The sequence below is a fragment of the Lipotes vexillifer genome, unplaced genomic scaffold (genome assembly GCF_000442215.2).
Source record: "Lipotes vexillifer unplaced genomic scaffold, Lipotes_vexillifer_v1.1 scaffold419, whole genome shotgun sequence".
In the NCBI taxonomy this organism is placed as follows: Eukaryota; Metazoa; Chordata; class Mammalia; order Artiodactyla; family Lipotidae; genus Lipotes; species Lipotes vexillifer.
The window spans coordinates 2,490,212-2,512,326 of NW_006786333.1; the positions used below are offsets into that span (position 1 = coordinate 2,490,212).

A 22,115-nucleotide genomic window follows, 5' to 3' on the forward strand; every position below is an offset into this window, starting at 1 on the left:
GAAAGAGAGGATTGTAGGTTAGTGTAATGATAAATGGTTAGCAACGTAAAATATATCCATAAACTTTTACATACACCACAATTACAACTTCACAAATATGTGCATATAGAGAAAGAATATATAGAAAATGATTGCATAACAGGATATTTAAATAAAAGTACTTCTGTCTCAAGGGTTTTGGGAGAAATAACAAAGGCCAGAAAAATATAACAGTTGTGCACAGTATTTCCACGTACTAAAACTATAGGCAAAATAAGCTATACAGGACATTTTGAAATTATCAAAATGCTTCAGTGAGCATTTGCCTATCTCTGGCATATATAAGAAATGTGGAAGAGGCATTTTTTGAGGAGAGAAGTAGTCCCTCTCTTTATCCTCAAGTTTCATAAGCCTTTCCAGAGCAGAGATGTGATTACATAAATGGTAGCTATTATTACAAGAGACAGTACGTGTGGTGGTCAAGAGCAGGAACTCTGGAGCCAGGTTATAAGTCTCAGCAACTCCACCTTAACCTTTCTATGGCCCTGTTTCCTCATCTGAAAAATGGGATGATAATAATACCTACTTATTAGGGTTATTATGAGGCTTAAATAAATTAGTATATGTAAAGCATTTAGAACAATGTCTGGCACATAGTAAGCACTACATGTGTTGGCTTATTATCACCATCATCATCACTATTATTGATAGCTAAGTGTCCTCAATCCAACAAATATTATTAAACTTTATTAGAAAGTTATTTGCAAAATACAGTACCATATGGAATCACCAAAAAGTTGTTTAGTTTGTACCTTTTCTTCCCAGAAATTCCACAAATAATTTACATTGCCAAAAAAGTGGTTTGCTGTACAATAAAAGAAACTGCTGAAGTGTATGAGTACAGCTAAGAGGAATTTAAAAGCTCACACTGACTTCCACATGTATTCTTGGGGGAATCTTTGAAGGACTTGTATTTCATAAGCTTTTTGAGGAGAAGGCAGGAATTATTTCTATAATACTTATTATTTTTCCCGAAAGTATGTTGTATTCAGTATAGAAAATTAAAACAATTATGTATTCACAATGCATTTGTCTTATACATCCCTTCCCTATGGAGCTGGACTAGTATATATTTCAAACTATTTTCAACCACTCATTCTGTGTCTTCCTCCATCTCAGTTAATGGCAATTCCAGCCTTCTAGATAGATACACAGGTCAAAAACCCAAATCCATTTTTTACAATAACTTTATTTTAGAACAGTTTTAGATTTACAGGAAATAAGAGTTCCCATATACCCCACATCCAGTTATCCCTATTATCAAAATCGTAGTTTGGTATGATACATTTGTTATAATGAATGAAACAATACTGGTAAATTATTATTAACTAAAGTCCATACTTGATTGAGATTTCCTTAGTTTTGACCTAACGCCCTTTTTCTGTTCCAAGATCCCATCCAGGATACCACATTACAGTTAGTAGACATATCTTCTTAGGATCCTCTTGGCTCTGGCAGTTTCTCAGAATTTCCTTGTTTTTTCTCTGGTATTTTTCTCATTAGTCAGGGGTTATGGGTTTGGGGAAAGAAGACTACAGAGGCAAACTGCCATTTTCATCACATCTTCCTAAGGGAACATACTACCAACATGATTTATCACTATTGATGTTGACCTTGACCACCTGGCTCAGGTAGAGTCTGTCAAGTTTCTCCACTGTAAAATTACTTTTTTTCCCCATTTCCATGTTTTACTTTGGAAGGAAGTCACTATAAGCAAGCCACAAAGGAGTAAAAGAATACTCACTTCTAAAAGTACTCCAAACAATATACCTATCTAGACATTTTTAATTCTATTTTTTTGATACCAGAAACAGCTGTTTCACAGATAGATATTGCTTAAAAAATAAAGTATTTAATTCTAGTAATTTGTTCTAGTAATAAGTGCAATATGTGCTCATTGTATAAAAACTGGAAAACATGTTTAAGCAAAAGGTCACCCAAAATGTACCACCCAGACATAGACCACTACAGTTAATATTTCGAGGTATTTTCTCCAAAACTTCTTTCTATGTCTACATATAAAAAGTTAAAATAATCCTCTTCATATACTACTCTATCTCGCTTATTACCATTTAACATTAAGAAAAACTGTTCTGTAGTTTTAGACAGAGTGTTCTCGTCTTTACAATTCCCGAGCCTAGCAAAGTGCCCAGCATGTAGTGGCTTCAGCAAGTGTGATCCAGTGAGCTTTCTGACTTGAATGGATGAAGCCTCCATGAAACCATTTAATGTAATTTGCTGACCAAGGCATTCTCAGTCTCTTCCTTTGCCTCACAAGATAACCGAAGTCACAGGCATAGCATCACCAATTTGGGGCCTTGGAAAATGAGTTAGATTAGTGAAATAGTATGTTGTCTGTAAGGACTAAAAGATAATGGTGTGTGAGGTGTTTAAACACACAGGCCTATGATCCTTTATCCCAAATCCTTTTGACTAGGTATATTTTAGAATTCAGAATTTTCAGTTGAGGAGGATGACAGAGCAAATGTTCAGTATATAATGAAACACCACGATTGGGCAAAGGGAAACACATCGTAGTCAAACAGTCATATTTTTTTAATAGCAAAGCATGTGAATAATCACAATAAATAGACCATTTCCTTGTGTTTTATAATTTCTAACAGTGCATTCTAAGAATCCCTTGTGTCTGGGTTATGGGAACACCCTCTAGAGGAGTCCCAAATCCTTTAGCCCCAGTTTATTACCAGCTAGGGACCAAATTTTTGGTTGATTTCTCAGCTTGCAGAGTTCCTAGAAAGTACAAGCAGTAAAATTCAAATTGTAAAACCACTAGGGTACAGGTCTGGCATTTTGAAGTTCCAGGGACAATTTTTTGTTATCTAAAGACCAAAGATATAAATAAGCTTCCTCATCTGTTTTCTGTGCCAGTTTTCATGATTTCTTTCCTAGCTCAACCTTTCACTTGGGGAAAGCTTGTAAAAGCCCAGCTTTAGGATGGGGGAGGAGGGTTTCTCACTCTCTGCCTTTGCTGGACCCAGGCCTTGCCCTCTAACCTGTAGGAACATATAACCTGTTTTGCCTTGCCAGGCCTTGCCCTCTAACCTGTTTCTAACATATATTTGCATATAATTGCTCTCAATATACTTATGTAAAATCCAAAGCCTATATTCCCAAATACAGAAAACCTATTCATGTCAGCTTTAGTTACATGTGTACATTTATTTGAATGTGTGGAGTGTGTGCTTTTACTTCCAAGAAAGTCAGCTCTGTTTCTTAATTGTCGCTATAACTACAATTCGGGAAATGCTATTGCAACATCAGTGTTATGCACGTCTTTAATTAGGCTAGTGCGGCCTGTCACAGCAACTGATCCTACGTATTCTTATTTAGTCTACTTGAAGGTTTAAAATGTTCTTTTTATAAGAGACATATTTCGGCCTCATTAAATTGTTAAGCAAACCAATATAAGCCCTACAACTTGATTGCTATGTTCTAGAAATCCTGCGCTTTTCACTTAGCACATCTTTAGCACCATCTGAAAGAGCACTCTGCCCCAAATACCTGAAATCCTCTGCAGCTCTAATGTGTTAGGGCTCTTATCAGATGGAGACATCTGTCACCACCCTGATTACCAGGAAGATCTGGCTGTGGCATCCTATTGAACTCCAGAGCCTGATTCTCGTATCTAGTAGCTAATGCAAACAAGTTGCAGGTTGCTTGCTCTGAGCACTGTCTCACACCAGGTCACCACAAAAGAGATTAACACAATGACTGATTCCATGGTTTGGAAATTACAGATAGAATCTAGCCTAAAGTTCATTTCCTTCTCTTTCCTCAAAATCTGACATGATCTCAACAGGGAGAAACAATCATTACCTGGAACCGAGCCCTGCGGTACTTTGGTCTTTTATACCTTTTTTCTGCCGCAATTAATTTAAAACGAATCGTTAAAACTTGCATTAAGGAGAAAGCAGAGTTCCCAGGATACTGCCAAGCACAGATGTTTTTTTTTTTTTTTTGAAACACATATAGATGTTATATGCGTTTTACCATGTCCAGGGTCAAAGGATAATACAGTAACTGCCATAAAGCTACAGGTGGATTCTCTCAAATTCAGTCCTGTTAAAACGGAAGGCTGCATTATTAACCAGTAGTGGCATGAGAGGGCAAGTATGAACAGCTAGCAGGTCAGGGATTAAAGCAGGGGTGGGACACAGGGGAAGTATAGGACCTATTGCAAAGTCCCAGCTTCAGCATGGCACTACCTCCTGGTGGCGGTCAGCTCAGACGTTAAGTACTGATGAGGAATTCTGGGTTCTGTGGCCAGCAGGGGCTTTCAGCATTTCAGCACTCAGCGAGTTAGTTGGCACTCATTTTGTTTCCCTGCTTCTCAAGACTTCTTCTCCCCCAAATATAAGAACTTCAGCCTACACTGGTTAGGAAAGGGAAGGGGGACGGGGCGAAAAATGGGAGCCAATCACCAACTGTATTATATTTAGACTGCCATTATTGTGGTGGGATGGGTATTTTAATTCTTTCAATTTAACTCTTCTAGATTAGTCCTCATAGTTTTCACTGCATATTCCTTTTTATGGATCTGGACCAGAAAAAAAAATACTCCAGCCATATGAAATATAACTTAGTCCATCTATTTATCTCTCCTGTGTTCTTTGTACATTTACTTCTTGTACTTTCTTCGGAAGCAGACCATTCAAAAACTAGGTGAATTGATAAGATGAAGCCGAGCTTGAACTGGGTATCATTTACTATATGGGAGGCCTTCACGACAGACTGTCACAGATTCATGAGACTGCTTATACTTCCGCCTGTGCCAAGCCAAAGGGACCGGAACTCATCTCATTTTTGGTTTTTTATTTTATTTTACTTATTTATTTATTTATTTTCACTTACTATTTATTTTTTTTTAAACATCTTTATTGGAGTATAATTGCTTTACCATGGTGTGTTTTTCAAGATAACAAGAGAAGCAAATTTTGCTCCCAAGCAACTCAGCTCTCCAGCGTCCGCGAAATCTTCAACCTAATCCTGCCACTCCCACGCCCCATCTTTTTTTAGACAGTAGTGGAGAGACATTCTTCCTTGTAAACATTTCCGCTCATAAAATTTTTGTCTAGTGGCAGCAATGTCTGATCCAGCTAAAGCACTGGGCCATAAAACCATCATCAACAATGATCATGTTTGCAGATGCTCTAAGTCTGGAAATCATTGCTGGCATGTCTATGTGTTTAAAAAAATTCTTGGACTTCTGGTGGTTTCTAGAAAGCATATGCTTTCTTCTGAGAAATTTCTGGAAAAAACCTCAAGGACCAAGATTTTCAAATAAATAGATCGTCCTGGTTACCACTTGACTCAGCTCAGCCATAGCTATTGACCCTTCTCCAGATTAGAATAGAGTGAATAGGCACACAGGAGTGTGTAGTTATCTTTGAAGCAAAATTTGAGGGCCACTATTATAGCTATTTGCCCCAGAACATCAAATCCACCACTTATCATTTTTGCTATATTACTTTGGCTCTTGAAGATTTTTCATTCTGAGTCTAACAGTCTAATACAATTATCTCTGGCAAGGCCTGCACTTGAAGCCATTATTTGGTGAGGACTAATGCACAGAGAATTTGGGCTAAGAGTAGAGCACAGACATGGGGGTGGGAAGGGTAGAATTTTGAGAAGGAAAGATGAAATCAACAAGGGTCACCAAAATTTGTTTTCCTCCCAATTTAGCCTAGAACTCTCTGAGTTTGGAGGAAAATCTGTCATTCTTTTGGAGTGTTATACATTGTTTTTCAACTTCCATGCAAAATTTTCTGCTTATTACCTGTACTAATGTTACAGCATGGGGCCTCCCTTTCTATCATGCATAGACTAGAGGAATAAGTTAGCTGTATATATCTGCTAGTTTTTACATAAAATGAAATTGCCTATTTCAAATATTTTTAGTTTATTTTAGATAGGTTACTATCCCATTGCTTTTTTTAGTTCAATATTTCTTGCTGTTAAAGTAGATGAAAACGCTTTGTGTGATTCCAGTCAATAAATATCCTACATGGGCTCAGAATGTATTTTTAATTTTTTATTATAAAATAGACATAGAGAAAAGTGCATACAACATGAATGCACATTTAATAAATATTCAGAATGTGAACCCCCATGTAACTTCCAGCTGGATCAAGAGATAGAATGTTGCTGATACCTCAGAAACTCGCACTAATCACAAACCACACATTTCTCTCAGAGGTATCTGCTCTTCTCACTTACGTGATATCTAATTCCCCTGCTCCTTTTTTTCCTTTTTAGTTTTACCTCCTATACATTTCCCTAAACAACATTGTTTAGTTTTGTCTCTTCCTGTGATCTATAAATTGAATCACACTGTTTGTATTCTCTCATTTTTTGCATTTTTGCTCAAAATTATGTCTGTCTAAGATTCATACGTATTATCACATATGGCTGTAATTTCCTCATTTTCAGTGATGTGTGGTATTCCAGTGTATGTAGCACAATTTTAACCATTCTCCTACTGAGAGACATGTGGCTGCTTCCAGGTTCTAGCTGTTACGTATAATGCTGCTACACACGTCATCCACGCCTCCCACTGCATGTGCTCATGCATGTCTCTAGTGAATATACGGATGACTGGAAATGCTGGGACACAGGGTACACAGTTCTTCAGCTTTAATCGATAATGGAAAGCTGTTTTTTCCAAAGTGCTTGTTCCCCTGCTAGTATATGAGTTTCTATTGTTCCACATCATCACCAACACTTGGTATTGTTGGATTCTTGATGTTTTGCCAATCTGACATTTAGTGTACATTTACCTCCTTGTGCTCTTTTCTTCCTTCTCATTGTGGTTTCAATTTGCAAAGCTCTGATTTCTCATGAGATTGGGAACTCCTTCATACGTTTACTTCCTGAATCCAGATCCTTTAAAATTTAAAGTCTGGTACTCTAGACTTTGGTATTTTGGTGTTGTTCACACTGAGCATTTCATGTCATAACTGGCAAGTACTGGGACAGCAAAAGAAACTCATGCATTGAACATCAATTCGGAACCGGGCACCTCGTGCGCTTTGTCCTATTTAATCCTCGTAATAACTTGCTAGTTGACCTTGTTTTTGTTAAGCGTGGGAACTGGCACTCAAATCATGCTTGTGTGCCTCTGTAGTCTAAAAACTCTTTCCAGTAATCATGTTCCCTCTCAAGAGATTACCTCCACATGATCAAAGTAATGATCAATATCCCATAGTAAAGTCATTGTATTAAAAACTATACCAAAAGAATTTCAAAGGTGGCTGGTTAATATGTCTAATTAAATAACTGCAGCCCTACGTCAGTTTTCCCCTTAACACTCCAAAATCCAGTCTATTAACATTTAAACAAATGAAAGGCTCTTTGATATTTGGTGGGATTTCCCTCATGAAAGTTCTTCATGAGACAATTCAGTCACATGTTTCATTTTCTACCCATGACAGGCACTTGTGAAATGATTAACACAATCCAGTAGAGTCATAGGATATTAAATGACAGCCAGAAATAAAAGTAGCAAAAGACAAGAGTGAGACAAACTATTCTCTAAGAGATACATTTTTATATAGGTAATCAATTTATTAGGAACTCAACAAATTCAAGCAATAGACACTTTAAAAAAATTAATTCAAAGCCAATTAAAGGATAAACATCAAGGCTCCTAAAAAGTTATGTTATTAATGGTACCTTTTTTTTTTTTTTTAACTATAAAGGTCTAATGAAAAGCTTGTAAATCCTGCAGATATAGAAACAATTTTCAAAGCATCAAACTAACCAGAAGCAATGACTCAGGCATGAAATTGCCTACAAAAGGGTCTGGACCAAGCCAGTTTTCAACATCCCTCCCTGATGCTAAGAGTAACTCTTGGGATGGGAGTAGCATTCTGTGGGTAACTCTCCTGTCTCGTATCTTTGCAACAATGACCTTTCAATGGGATCTGATCCAAAACTCTTCCCAGTGATGTAGACACACTAAAGACTTGTACCTTTGTCACCAACAACTTCCAACAGGCTTGGACTTGGCATCGATGAATATTAACCTCACATCCATTGAAACAAATGGTGAAAACAATTTTATTAATCACTTCTATACACTTCATACATTTTGTGAGGCCCATTTTATTTCTACTTCGCTCCATGACACAAATCCTTGCTTGCAAAAGTGCTGGCACAGTGTATACTTTCTACTTGTCAATATACCTCCATCCTCTTCTGTACCATCAATTGGCTACAAAGATTTTGAGGTTCAGTGATTATAGGATTTGAATGATTTTAACCCCTTTAAATTTGGAAACTCTTTAAACCCCATTATCTCTGCAGCCACTGAGAATTTTTAAATCAGCTTGGCCTCTTCTAGCTCCAGGTCTAAGGATTACAGAGTTCTAAAGAGTATAAATGCTTCTCTGCAGTTCTACAAAGAGCCGTCCCCAACCAGTTGACCTCCAAGAAATAAAGCCAGCCAGTTCTCCAGCTGGTAAGCGCTGATCAGAGTTTCTAAATGGAAAGATATGTATGTTATGCCACAAACCACCAGGAAAACATGTAATTGCTTCCTCAACTCCACATGAAGCCAGTGAATCAGAAGATTTGACGTAGGAGGGGCAGCAGACTTTAGACGTGTGTCAGTAAATGTCTAAGAAGGAGGAAACAGAAAACGTCAGGGACCCAAAGAAGCTCACTGGGGTGGAGAGTAATGAGTTCCTTGATTGCAAGCCACCTTGCTCCTAAAGAAAAGCTGTTGCCACGGTTACCCTCAAACCCTATGTAACCTTCTGAGGTCTTACCTCTTGCGTCCTCACATTTATGTATCCATAGTGAGCTCGAAGGGGCCGCCTGTATGTATAGGAGAATGGTATCCATTTTGCACCAGGTTGTCCGAAGCAGTTTAGTAGCAATGGAAAATTCACTTCATTCACAAGGCGCACAACCAGCAGGAAGAGGAACGCTGCTATGAAGCTCACTGCAATCACAGACTTTCTCTACAAAACAGTCAAAAAGAAAAGAAGAATGAATGACTTTCAGTCAAAAGCAGTCTCTGAGAGGTGCTTCCTCTCCCTTTCTCTTTCAAAGGGATCAAAGGACTTTGTCATTTAGGATATTTCACTTGGAGACAGAAAATAATCATTTGGTGACCAGGTTGCCCTAGTGTGCTGAACCTCTGAGAACAAACAGCAGATTTCTTGGATTAATCTTTCCATCCCATTCCAATCCCTCCTTACCTTCCTACCTTCCTTGGTGACTCCTATGCAGTTTTCAAAACCCAAATCAGACATTCCCAGCTACAGGAAGCCTTTCCTAACTGCTCAATTCCCTCCCCATCATTATCCCCTCAGCCCCAACCTATCTACCCTAATAGAGGTAAGAAGTCCCGCCACTCCAATACGTTGAAGGCACTTCTACTGTTGTGCATTTTTCATGGTATAATTCCTTATGTGACTTTTCCTGCATGTAATTTTGAGTTCCTGGAGAAGTGGGGTGTACTGTGCCATACTGCTCTGCATATCCTAGGTCCTTAAACAGTAGCTTACATACTGTAGGCACCCAACAAACACCTGAGTGAATGAATAAATGGATTTTTCACATTCTTATAGACCCAGCCTCCTTACAAATCATATTCCGCTTCTTTACCTAGCACCCTCTACAGGAAGGAAACTTTGTGTTATACGATACGCAAAAGATTCAAAAAGCTAACAATAAGAGTAGGGAAAAAAAATCCACGTCAAGCAGCATAACAACATCCCCTAAACATGCTGTCATCAAACCAGAGTAGGAGCAACTGCATCTGACTGCCATGGGAAAGGAGAGATGTATTTGAGACTGAGCTTGATAAAATTCATGCATTTTAATCAATAGAGATGTGCGATCAGAGATTTCTAGGAAGAGGAAACGGAGTAAGGAGGCAAGACAACATGAAGTTATTCATAGCCACATAGCACTTTGTTTTACTGGGACACAGAGAAGAAGAAAAAGCTGAAAATACAAACGATAACTTTATGGACTGTCTCAGATACCAAGCTGAGAAGTCTCTACTGGATTTGTTAGTTGATGGGAAGCAGAAGGAGATTTTTGTCTGTTTAATTTTTGAAATGTGAATGTTTTAAGTTATTACCAAACGCCAGTGTGTAAGGTGCTCTGGAGCAGGGAGAAACCAAAGATAGGCAGCAACTAGTTAGGAGAGCATTGCAATTGGCTAGAACAGAGGTAATGAGGGATGGAAATGAGGGCAGTGGCAGGGAGTGTAAAATGGTGAGAAAAGACATGAGAAACTCAATTTGGTAGAAGACAGAGAACTTGGCTACAGAAAACAATCTGACTGGATAGAAGTGGCAGATGGAAAATTCAGAGATGCCTGAGATTTTGAGTCCACGTAACTGCAATAATACTGATCATATCAGGAGAAACCAGGGTGGTTAGGGCAGAACTGATTTAAAAGAGTAAGAAGACGAAGCCCTTGGCTTTCTAAGTCCTACTTTTCAAGGACTGATGGGTCATCGGGATGGAGCCATCAAGGGGTCAGGCAGAAAGTCAAGTCTAGAGCAAGAAGAAAGAGCAGAGCTGAGGGCAGATGTCAGGAACAACTCAGCCTTGTCTCCAGGGTGAAGATGTAACCGAAAGCGGGGGTCCAGCTGCTTGCTGCTCAAAAGTCAGTACTAAAGAGGCAAGGTTGATGGAAAGGAAAGTTTGCTTTATTTTGGATGCCAGCACCGCGGGGGAGGGTGGACACCTGCCCAAAGGCTGAGTGCCCCCCGCACTGACAACCAGCGGTCAAGAGCCTTTAAAGATGGTGGGGGGAGGAGGGTCTATCAGCTCTGTCATCTTGAAATTAGTCATGTGGAGATCTGATCAGCATCATCTTGATTGTGTTAGGGACAGTTAGTCTGAAGTTCCAGGGTCGGATGGTTCCTATTTCTTTGAAGCCAATTCTCAGAATTGTGGCAGCTTATGTCATGGCTACAGTCTTGTCATCACGTAGTTAACTTCTCCCATCTGGTGGGGGTTTCAGTATCTATAAGACAGCTCACAGGATACGGCTCAGAATGTTATCTATAGCCCTTAAGGAGGAGCTAAAGGTCCTCAACTAGGCTTACTGACTAAACTATTATTATTTAGTCTTGCTGGACTGTTTTCCTTTGCTTCTGCATTTTCTCACTTCTCTGATTAAACTTATTCTCTGGCTAAAGTTTTTCCACAGACAAAAGGCAGGTGGAGGACATGGGGGGTGGGGACCACAGGGTCCCACTGCATTTCAAAGACACAGTGAAACATTCCTTCCTGAAGTTGGGCTTCACCCCTGATTCTTCTTCAAACTTAAGGGAAACTAAGTAACTTTCTGGGAATGGGCGCTGTTGTATTTTTAGCTCGCCACTTCCTGGTGGAATTGGCTTCCTTTTACTTGTCACAGAATGTCCCAAAGGAGAAAAGAAACCCAAAGGTGGCCCCTGTATCCTCCCCGGTCAGAGTCTCCGTCAGGGCAGTAGAGCAAGGCCACAAAGTCAGACACACCTAAAAGAAGTCTTTGCTCTTGTTCAGCTCCCGTGATGTGTAAAAGCCCATCCATCCCCCTGGTCCAGCCAGCCCAATTTTCCAATCACCTGAAAGTCCCTTGAGTTCTGCCTCCTCAGAACCCCTCATCTCACCAGTAACTACCACAGCCTTACCTCATTTAACTTTCTAATCATGAAAACCTGTTTTAATTTGTTCCTCTGTGGAAGCACTATGTCCACAACATCGCAATGTGTCAAGGTAACAGCTTAAATGAGGTGACGGATCTTACAAGTTGAAAGGGACATAGACCAGAACAGATGGCTAAATAAAAGCAAAAGGGCCAGTCACCCATTAAGTAAACTGGTAAGAACCTTTTTTACGGGTAGATTGTTGCAAAACAGCAGCTTGCTTTGAAGGAGACCCAGATGGGATTTGTGCCTTTGTCTATTCCAGAGCCCAGCACGGCTCTCTGCTTCTCTCAGCTGGCGCATTGCATTGCACGGCTGAGGGTTTGGGGACCAAAGCATGGAGGGCCTTTCTGAATTCAGTGATCTCACACAGCAACACATACATAATGCATCCATGAGAGGAAAATAAATCAGCCCTTTTGACAGAAACTTCAAAATGGAATTAAATCACACTTGTAAAAGCCCGCTCCCCAAGTAATCCGTGTCTGCCTCCCATGTTCTGTCAAAGGGAACCAAGTAATGAGCAGAGAGCAGACAAGGGGAGCAAACGGGGAGTGGAAGCCAGACACCGACTCCTCTGTGCTGAGCCTGGATCACAGTCTGCAGTGGGCAGATGGGCTCTTTTCACAGCTCTGGCTTCCAGCCCCATTTCTGCTGCATTGTCTGAACCCGATTCTTTGCCTTTCTTTATATTTCCATATTCTTGTTTAACATGAACGCGTTCCCATAGTGCTGATATAAAACCACCCTGAAATTTCACTAGAAGAGGTCTAATGTCAAGAACATTCTGGACACAAGGACGACGGGACTCAACATAAAGTACATTCTTCTGGTAGAGTCACTTCTGCCAGATCATGACCTTGAGCTTCAACAACTACAGTGAAAACCATGGATGAGGCTACTCACAATCTACAGATACCAGAATGCAGCGAGAACGTGTGTGTCTCTGTGTAGGGATGTGGGAGTTGGGGAAGTAACAAAATACCAATATCCATGATACACGTGAATATATTCACTCCTTCAAGGTGCAACTGCTCATTGAGTCCACATTCTGTGTAGACTTGGCAAGGTGCTGAAAAACAGAAATAAAACCATAAAAGACAGACAGACAGACCATGCTTCCAAAGAGTCACGATTCAGTGCACCTGGCAAGTAAACAGGAAATTATAATACCACATATCAAATGGGGTGATGGAGGTATGCACAGGGCACTGTGGCAGTCCAGAGGAAGACGGGGGAGAGCCGCGCCTGGGACAATTCAAAGAATGCTTGTCTGAGGAGGCGATGTTCAAATGCAGTCCTGAAGAACAAGAAGGAGTTAGGCAAGTGGAGATGGGAAGGCCATGCCAGGCGGAGGGAACAGCACAGACAAAGGCACAGGAGTTTTTGAAAGGCCTTAATTTGGTCAGAAACGTGCAAGTCATTTGATAAGTAGTGGGAGATATGCTGGGAAGTGGACAAGGTTCAAATCATAACAAAAAATAATAAGCCAAATGCATTAAGTCAGATGCATTTATCTGTCCCATCTACCTTACATTAGGATAATGAAAGGATAACTACATCAAAGTGCTGTTTTATAACTCTCAAATATTCTTCACTTTCCAATCAAATGTCTCAATCACTTCATTTTATTCCGAACTGCCATTTAACGCACCACACCTTGCTTCCAGTTGTTTGAATTAAGTTTAGCCCATCAGTTGCTTGTTCTTTTAAGTGTTTTGAGTCTATCAACAGTCAGCAAATTAGACTCTACTTGTTTACACATGTGTTCTACATCTAACGATTTGTTTATGGATGTGATCACTGCTGCCTTTATTGAGGTAATCAGAGCATCCCCTAGATTCAACAACCAACATTTAGGTAAGACAAAGCAACAGTAGGTAATTGTCAAGTTTATAATGCATAAGATTCAGTTCAACAAACTTTTCGTACTGCAGAAAACAGACATAAATTTAATAAGTCATAGCCCTAAGATCAGACATGTGAACATTAAATGATATAATGGGTGGAAAAAGCAGAGCACAGTTTTAGGCACATAGTGAGCACTCAAAAATGGAAGGTGTCACTATTATGATATAACCACTAATTGTGAGATCCTTGGTGGACATCAGCCAGTGGTGAGCATTGGCCAGCCCGTGGGAACAACGATAAGAACTGAGAGATATCTTTTTCTTAAATATTCCAAGCAGCTGCAAACACTTGAACTATTCAGTACAACTCATCCACACAAGCTCTGAGAGAATGTCACCGTGCCCAAATAGATCTGATGAATTGCTTTAGGGAAAGCTTTCTCCTTCTTTTGGGCAAGTCTGAAGGGGCCTTTAACAGCTGAGACATTTAGAATTTAATCCCCTCTGTGCTGCAAAAATATGCATCAAAAATGTGGCATTCCCGTTGCTCGCTCTTTAGAGTAGGATATCAGACTTTATAGCAGAAATACCTATTTCAAAATAAAACCCACAGAGAATTCATGATTTAGGGAGAAAACAATTGCTGAGATTTGGACCTAGCGATTTTGCAACCTTTATTAACATTTTTATGTTTTTATTCTTTTTACCACAGACTTTAACCACAGAATAAATTCTTTAACTTTTAGGTTAGTCGGTTGCTAGATTTTTGGTTTCTTTTTCGTAAATGATAAACAACAGTACAAAGGCGTATTTTTCTACTTAAATCGTATTATTTAATGACTGAATTAGTTGCTTACATGGTAAAATGGTGCACTTTTGTCCACATGCTGTCATTCACTCAATAATAAATATGAAAGCACAGTGCCAACTGTATTATGTATACCGTTACCCAGTAACCTCCCACACTGATAGGACCCTACTCATTGCTTATTTGTGACCTGATCCAATATAACTTCTTTTCCCATATAAAAAGTTGTGCCACTGGCCAAGCTCCAAATCTGGTTCTCCCTGAATACAACAAAGCTTCATCCCATTTGCACAAGGATGAATTAGCAAAGCTCAGAGTATATACATAAAACCCTTCATTTGTTTCACTTTATTTATTGAATCAACAAACTGGATCCTGCTTGCTAAACTCTGGTGAACTCTGGGGGAACTCTCACTCATTTGTTGGGGGGATAAGAAAAGGAGGGTAAAAAAAGGTGGACAATTCTAGATTGGTGGAGTCCACACAGGAGCTTACCAAGGGCAGCCTTAGGCAGCATAGCTGGTAATAGAATCTTAGAGGCCATCAAGAAGAGAGTGGTGAATGTCAAAAACAAGGTCAACATGGGAGAATGAGCGGCATTTCAGAATCCAGGAGGCTGATGAAGAAAATGTGATAGGTAAAAACAATACATTTTGAGAGCAGGTTTTGAAGAAGGCAGAGGAAGTGAAGCTAGAGAGGCAGGAAGGGATCTGGTTATAGGAAGTTATATATCATGCCAGAGTCTGGACTTTTCTGCAGAATACAAAGAAGGGGTCTAAATGTGGGAGAGAGAGGGTCAGACCCGATCAAGGAAAGCTCACTCTGGAGGTGGTGTAGTCAGTGAATGGAGAGGCGGGAAAGACCCTTCAAGAAAGATAACGACAAAAGCCATCAATGGGCTACTGCTTCAGATGTCACTAATGGACACTGAATTCTCAATATGAAAACCGCAATTGTTACTTTCAGAGACTGGCTTTTCTTCTCCTAGTAGGGCCAGTGGGAATAAAGTCCAGATCTAGCAGATATGGATGAATAATCATCACAGACTTAAGAGAAGAAAATATTTAATGAGTGCTATTAGTTGGAGAAATATTTCTGTAATCCCTACTTTCCAGATGAAGAAATAGAGATATGAAGAGGTTGAGTAACTTGCCCAAGGTCACAGAGCAAGAAGATAGTAAAGACAGGTACTGAACTCAGATATTCTGACTCCAGAGTCTGTGTTTTACTGTATGAATTAACTAAGTTGTTGATTGTTACTCATACTCATGTTCAAACAGGAACACTCTTACAGGATTGGTTCAGAAATTTTAAAAACTGGTACTAGCCATTAGCAGATTTTGTAGTACATTTTGTCAATAAGCAAAATACCTAATTCATATGGAAAATTAAGAGGCTGATCTGAAGCATAGTAATTATATTATTTCAAAATCAGTAATTTGTGGACAAATTTAACTCTGGCTCTATTCCCAGTATGAAAAAAAACAACTACAGGGTACCATTGATTAGCACTAAGGGAAAATAAAGCAATTATTCTTCCACTTCTGCTGGAGGATATTAGGTACCCTTTGTCAATCAATAGTGTGGAGCCTTAATTCAGGCAGTTTATAGGAACCAACATGACAGAATGGGTATGTCTTTTTTTCTCAGCTCCACAATTCTATAATCTTTTTATTCAGTGAAGATGCAGCCAAACAGCAAAATGTTGATGGTTTCTTTAGATAAATACATGCATAAATATATAAATAAATAAAATCAAAATGAATTTTTTACAGTAGTAGAACACCTTCAATATGGTGACCTACTTTAAGAATTTGGAGCCATACTTGTATATTAATGCATATATGTGGAATCTAGAAAAATGGTACAGATGAACCAGTTTGCAAGGCAGAAATGGAGACACAGATGTAGAGAACAAACGTATGGACACCAAGAGGGGAAAGCGGGGGGTGGGAGGTGGTGGAGGTGGGGGGGATGAACTGGGAGATTGGGACTGACATGTATACACTGATGTGTATAAAACAGATAACTAATAAGAACCTTCTGTATAAGAAATAAATAAATTAAATTAAATTTAAAAAAAAGAATTCGGAGCCACATCACACATCACCTTCAGACAGTCCAGTTCAGACTGGGTACAATCCAGTAAGAATTACAAATCCAATAAACAAAAGCCAAAGCAGTAGAGTTCTCATGGGCACCCCCATTGTCATAAATTATTCTGTTCAAAACGCTAGTCCTAGAGAAAAATTACAGATGGCCAAAACTTCAGGGATTTTTTTTTCCCCCAAAGGAGACTTCTTATAGCTGCAGACACTAGAGAAGTTCAAGTTAATGTGAACATTCTGAGTGTCAGATGGCACAATAAGCGGTCACACTGAACTTTCTAACACATTTTAAAACCTAATGAAACATGTCAATGAGTTTTCAATATGCCTGCACATTTTCCTTCTTTTATTTGAGGAGGGAATTAGGTTTCCTGACCCATTTCGACTTTTAAACTGCGACAGTACCAAATGAAAAACATCATGGCTACATTCACTGAGTTTGTCTATTTTGTAAAATTATATAAAACCAGTTTTATATCATTTTGCTTCTTCATCTTTATTGTATTGCTTCAGCATATATCCTTTCACATAGCAGAAAAAAATGAAAGTTCTTCAGAACCACAAGATAGAGCTGAAGACAGATATTGAATATGAAAAATGAAGGACCCCGCAAGCAGTCTCTCAGTGTGGCTGTACAGATAGACACAGAGAAATTTAATCCAAAAGACTGGTTCTCATGATGAGAACCTCAGAGACTGGGGCAGATGAACCTGAAGTTATCTTTTCTCCTTTTTTCATTAAATCCTTGTACTTATGGGAAGAAATATGTTCCAGTCCACCTGTTGCCCTCTCCCTGTCCCCTGACATTCTTTTGAGGGAAGAGAGGGGCTAACTAACCAGGGGCAATGAAGATAATTAGGTCATCAGACCAGGTGCTTTTGTTTTATTCTCAGCCAACTTACAGTCTTCATCGGCCTTACTTGGTTTCTACGAACATCTGCTTGGCATCTTTTACTCTTAAAAAGATGAGTTTGTCTTTTAGAATCCAATTCTTACTTTGTGTTTAGGACACAGAAGTGGAGCATAAGGATAAATTCTGGTGGTCGTAATGTCATTAGGGAGGGAGTCCTGCCCAGAAGCATCACGATAACGATGAGAATGACAATGATGAGGACGATGATGATGACACCGAGTTTTCTTACCATGTCACATGAATCCATGTGACATTACACTATAAAACACTTACCTTTTAAGCACTTTCAGGCCTACCACCTCACATGATTCTCCACATAGCCAGTGAAGTAAGAAGGGATGGTTGGATGCTTGAAAGCCTCATCTCCCATTTCTCCTTTCATGCCCTCCATGTTTCCACCTGGACTTCTCACCATGCTCCAACGCCCCATGGCTACCCAGTTCCTGTGACTTTGTCAAGGCGGCTCCACACTGGTGCCCTGCTGTTTTCTACCATCCCCATCTCTACAAGTTCAAATATAACTCAGCTTAAATAGTGTAGCCCCCCTAAAGCCCTCTATTTCTCCCTGGCTTCCAGTTCATGGATAAGGGTAAGGTGGGGTGGTGGGTAGTGAAAGAAGATAGAAGAAAAAGATAAAGAGGAATGCAGAGGGAGGAAGGGAGAGAGGGAACAATTCCTCTATAATTTTCTTTATAAAAATTCCTTGAGGACGTGAACAAAGGCTGAGAAACATCTCTCATACAGACAGCATCAAACACAGTGTCTTGAACTTAAAAGACATTCAGTAAATATTTGTGGAAGAAAGGAAAGAATAAAGGGGAGAAAGAAGAAAGGACGGAGGGATTCAAAGTTATTCTCTTCTAAATATAAGCAGTAAATCATCCAAAAAGTTTTAGTTTAGGATCATTAGGAAAAATGTTTTTCTATGAGGGGAAAACCCACAAATTGTTCCTTTCTTTCTTCTTCTTAATTCACCTCACTTGGAGATTTCTGTGTCGGTTTGATGTGAGTGTGGAGGGGAGGTCGGGGAGGAGGGTTAGGAGGGGGAATATAAAGCGAAGTGGGAAGAATTTGAGTCTTTGTTAAACTGGACTTTTCACTGAGCATTGCTTTGAAGTTCCTGATAGAACTCTCAGATCTGCTTAGAGCAACATCATTTATACAGCACATCATGAAAAGACTTACAAGAATTCACATTTTTTAGAAAACCAACTCTTGTCTGAGGAGAACACTTAAAGCTAGAATTCCACATCATGGAATGAAAAGTGCATAAAAGAAGGATTGCCTGTCTTTCTAATAAGGACAATGGCCTATTTTCTGAGAGAAGGAACTTACAACTGTTTGCTGTGTGCTCAGCAAGTTATCAGGTATTGTGCCAGAAGCTTTATAGGGATGAAATTAGATTCTCACCAGCAGCCTACCTGTAGACTCAGGGTGGTCAAGTTACACTAAATGAGCCAATATAGGTATCCTTGGGCACATTGCTTAACCTGTTTGTGCTTCTGTTTTCTTACTTAAAATTGGAGAAAAAATAGTACCTGCCTAATGTGATTGTTAAAGGTTTAAATGAGTTACTACATATGAAGGGCCTTACAAGTACTGCCTGGAAAAGGGAAAGTGCTCAGCACATGTTAGCTTTTGCTGTTAGAGTATTTCATCAGATCTAAGACACCATCAATTGTTCATCACACCATTACTCTAAATATGATGAGAAAGGAAAACATGATGGGGAGTCTAAGATGTCTCTGCAAAAAGCTGACACCAAAATACTATTCCCTTAAAGTCAGAATATTCTAAAAATAGAGCTGCCATCCAGAAAGGCACAGCAAGAAGAGAGAAAGGAAAAATAATCCCCCCTGAGAACTTGAACCACAGTCAGATACTCATGCAGGTTTTTGATACAAGTTCACACTACCAGTGTGATTCAAGGTAAAAGTCAGTAAATAATTCAAATTTAAAGTGGTCTCCGGATGGTAGTATCCCCAGGTGACCATCTGAAACAACACAAATCCTATCTGGAAGAATTAAACTTTGTTGTAGGCAAATAGCAACTGCAAGGTATTGTGTGTAAGACACACCTCCTCTCAGATATGTGAAAAAATAGAAAAAACATTTTTAAATACATGAAATATGGCGGTATTATTATACTTGTCATGGTTATCATTGTCATCATCATCATTCTAGGGAACAAAGAGAATCAGGAACGGAGCCTGGACTATTTTAAACACCTGTCCCTCACCCTAAAACCTAAAGGAAGTATAACCTCAAATCCATGAAGAGAGGATGACAGAGTCCTGGAGTTTCCCAGGACATTGGAAATCACCAATGTAAAAACCCTCTGGGTTTTTTTTCTTCTTGTCAAGACTGCACAAGTTAAAAAAACAACAAACCCCCCTTTTTTTGAAAATAGTTAGACTACTCTTCACACACGTTCATATGGACCCCATCCTCATGCACAGTTATCAACTACTGCACCTCCCAGCATCTCTTTAAAGAATCCTCTTACAGGTCAAAGTTGAACCTTGGTTGAGGAACACATACATATTAAACAGTCTTTCGCTGAACACAAGTACAGTTTTTCCAGGGTACAGGTCTCATGATGATAATAAGTAGTATTGTGCCAAAAACACTTGAATTTCTAAGTAACAGTTTTCCTATTAATTCTGGATTTAACATTCGACTGTAATTTGAATTGCTCATGAAACATAAAGCATATTAGTTTATTACTTATAGTCTCCTGTGCTAAAATAGCAAAGGCAGAAAGATCTCCCCTGTTACGCACAAGGTCTGCCATCAGTGAGGCTTTGATATTTTTTTTTATCATAACCAGATCAGTCAGTGCCATATTTCCAATAGCCTACTAGCCACCTCTATTTGGATGTCTGAGGCAACTCAAGTTCAGTAGTAATAGTCCAAATCCAAACTAATGATATCCTCTACCCGCAACCCTCTCTCCCTCACCTCTGAGTGTGCCTCTGAGTAGCTACCACTAGTTACTTTGGAGCCCCAATAATTAAAATCTCAACTTTGCTTAGTATGACATGGGGCATCTTAATTTTCTTTCTCCCTGTTCCTGTTCCTCATCTATAAAATCATGGAGTCATTATGAAAATTAAATAATGAGGTAACACATAAAGGACCGAGCTTAGGACTGAGCACATAGCAGGCAATCAATGATCATTGATTTCCTTCTCTTCTCCACATATTGGTTCCCCTGCACAAGCTATGCTTCCTTCACGGAATGTCTTCTTCTTTCCTTTCTCTATAAGAAAACTGCTACTTATTCTTTAAGACCAAACCCAAAGGTCATCTCTTCTGAAATGATCCTGACTCTCCACGACGATTTTAGACCACTTTTTTCTGAAGCATAATTCACAACACGTGGTAATTATTTGATTACCAGTCAACCTTCATCATTCAACCAAATTCTGCAAACACATGGCATACCATGCCTCCACATTCTCTCCAGACAGACATTACTAATCAACCGCAGTACCATTTCTCTCCAAGTGAGGATGCAAATTCAGAACACTTTCAACACAATGCTCCAGTCAGTAGTGATGCTAATAAATGCGACCTGATATATTTGCCTCTGTGGCACAAAACAGTTAGCAACTAAAGGCCAGAGGCTATACCTTGATAAGTCTATAACTCATGTGACCACAGATAAGACTGCTATCCTCTCTAGGTCTCAATTTCCTCATCTGTATGATAGAATGTTTTTAGGATCCTAGCTGGCTCTCAAGTCTAAAGACACTATAATCATGACCAGGAACCCTGATTGGTCGTAGCTGATGTCACTTCGAGGAAGGTTTGCAGCACAGCTCTGTAATAGCCCCCACTCTAGGTCCAGGCCCATTTTTTATCACAGAGTTACGCATGCCTTCAGACACTTGAAAATTGAACCTGGTGTCTACGTAATTGAAATAGAAATGGAATGAGAATTTGTGATCTCTCAACTTGTTAGACAGCAGCTGACACTTACCAAAGCCTACCTGATTGCAGCAATTTTGCACCTGCTGAGAAAAAGTTTGCAGCAAAAGAGATCATTCCTTTTTAATCCTTGTCTGAAAAGAAGCTTCCATATACTTTCACCCAGTTATACAGAATAGGATCAGGTTCAGTCTTTCATATGCATATGGACACTGATGGGTTAACACCCCTGGTCAAACCACCTCCACTGAGCCCTGACACTCACAATAGGAATTTTAAATGTCCACTGAGTTATTTTGTTGAAAACCTGATATCAAAGCAAAGAGGGTCTGAACATTTTCAATTCTACGTATATTTATTAAAACAAGAAAAAAAAACCAAAGCTGTTCCTGTATCTTATATGTGACTGCATAAAGATGAGGTTTCTCTGGAGATTGTTACTTCTATAAACCAAATATTCAGATTTATTCAGTAAATATTATCATAAAAATATACACAAAGGTAGTTCCAGGAAAAGAATTACCAATAAATAGTTGTGAAGAAACAAAGGTCACTTTCCCAAATTTAGAAACAGATTCAGTTGATGGGAGGTAAGCTTGTGCTAGATCTTCATATTTTAAATAAATCTCAGCTTTGGTGCCCAAGACCCAGCCTAGGCGTGGGTATTCTTTTGCAGAATTAGGTCCCAATGACTGAACTTGCACAATCCCACCACCTCCACCACTGAGCCGCCCATTTAATAAATGTCTCTGTTCACTGTTGCAGTGATTGGCTTAATATCTCTTT

At 39.3% G+C, this 22,115-nt stretch overlaps 1 protein-coding gene across 1 annotated transcript in view; it reads right to left on the reverse strand.

Annotated features, from left to right (window-relative positions):
• Positions 1-22,115, reverse strand: part of ST6GALNAC3 (ST6 N-acetylgalactosaminide alpha-2,6-sialyltransferase 3) — a 591,033-nt gene that overhangs the window by 331,184 nt on the left and 237,734 nt on the right. Inside the window, exon 2 of the mRNA XM_007458723.1 lies at positions 8,829-9,023. Within this exon, the coding sequence (XP_007458785.1) occupies positions 8,829-9,023 (195 nt within the window). The remainder of the gene's footprint in view (positions 1-8,828; positions 9,024-22,115) is intronic.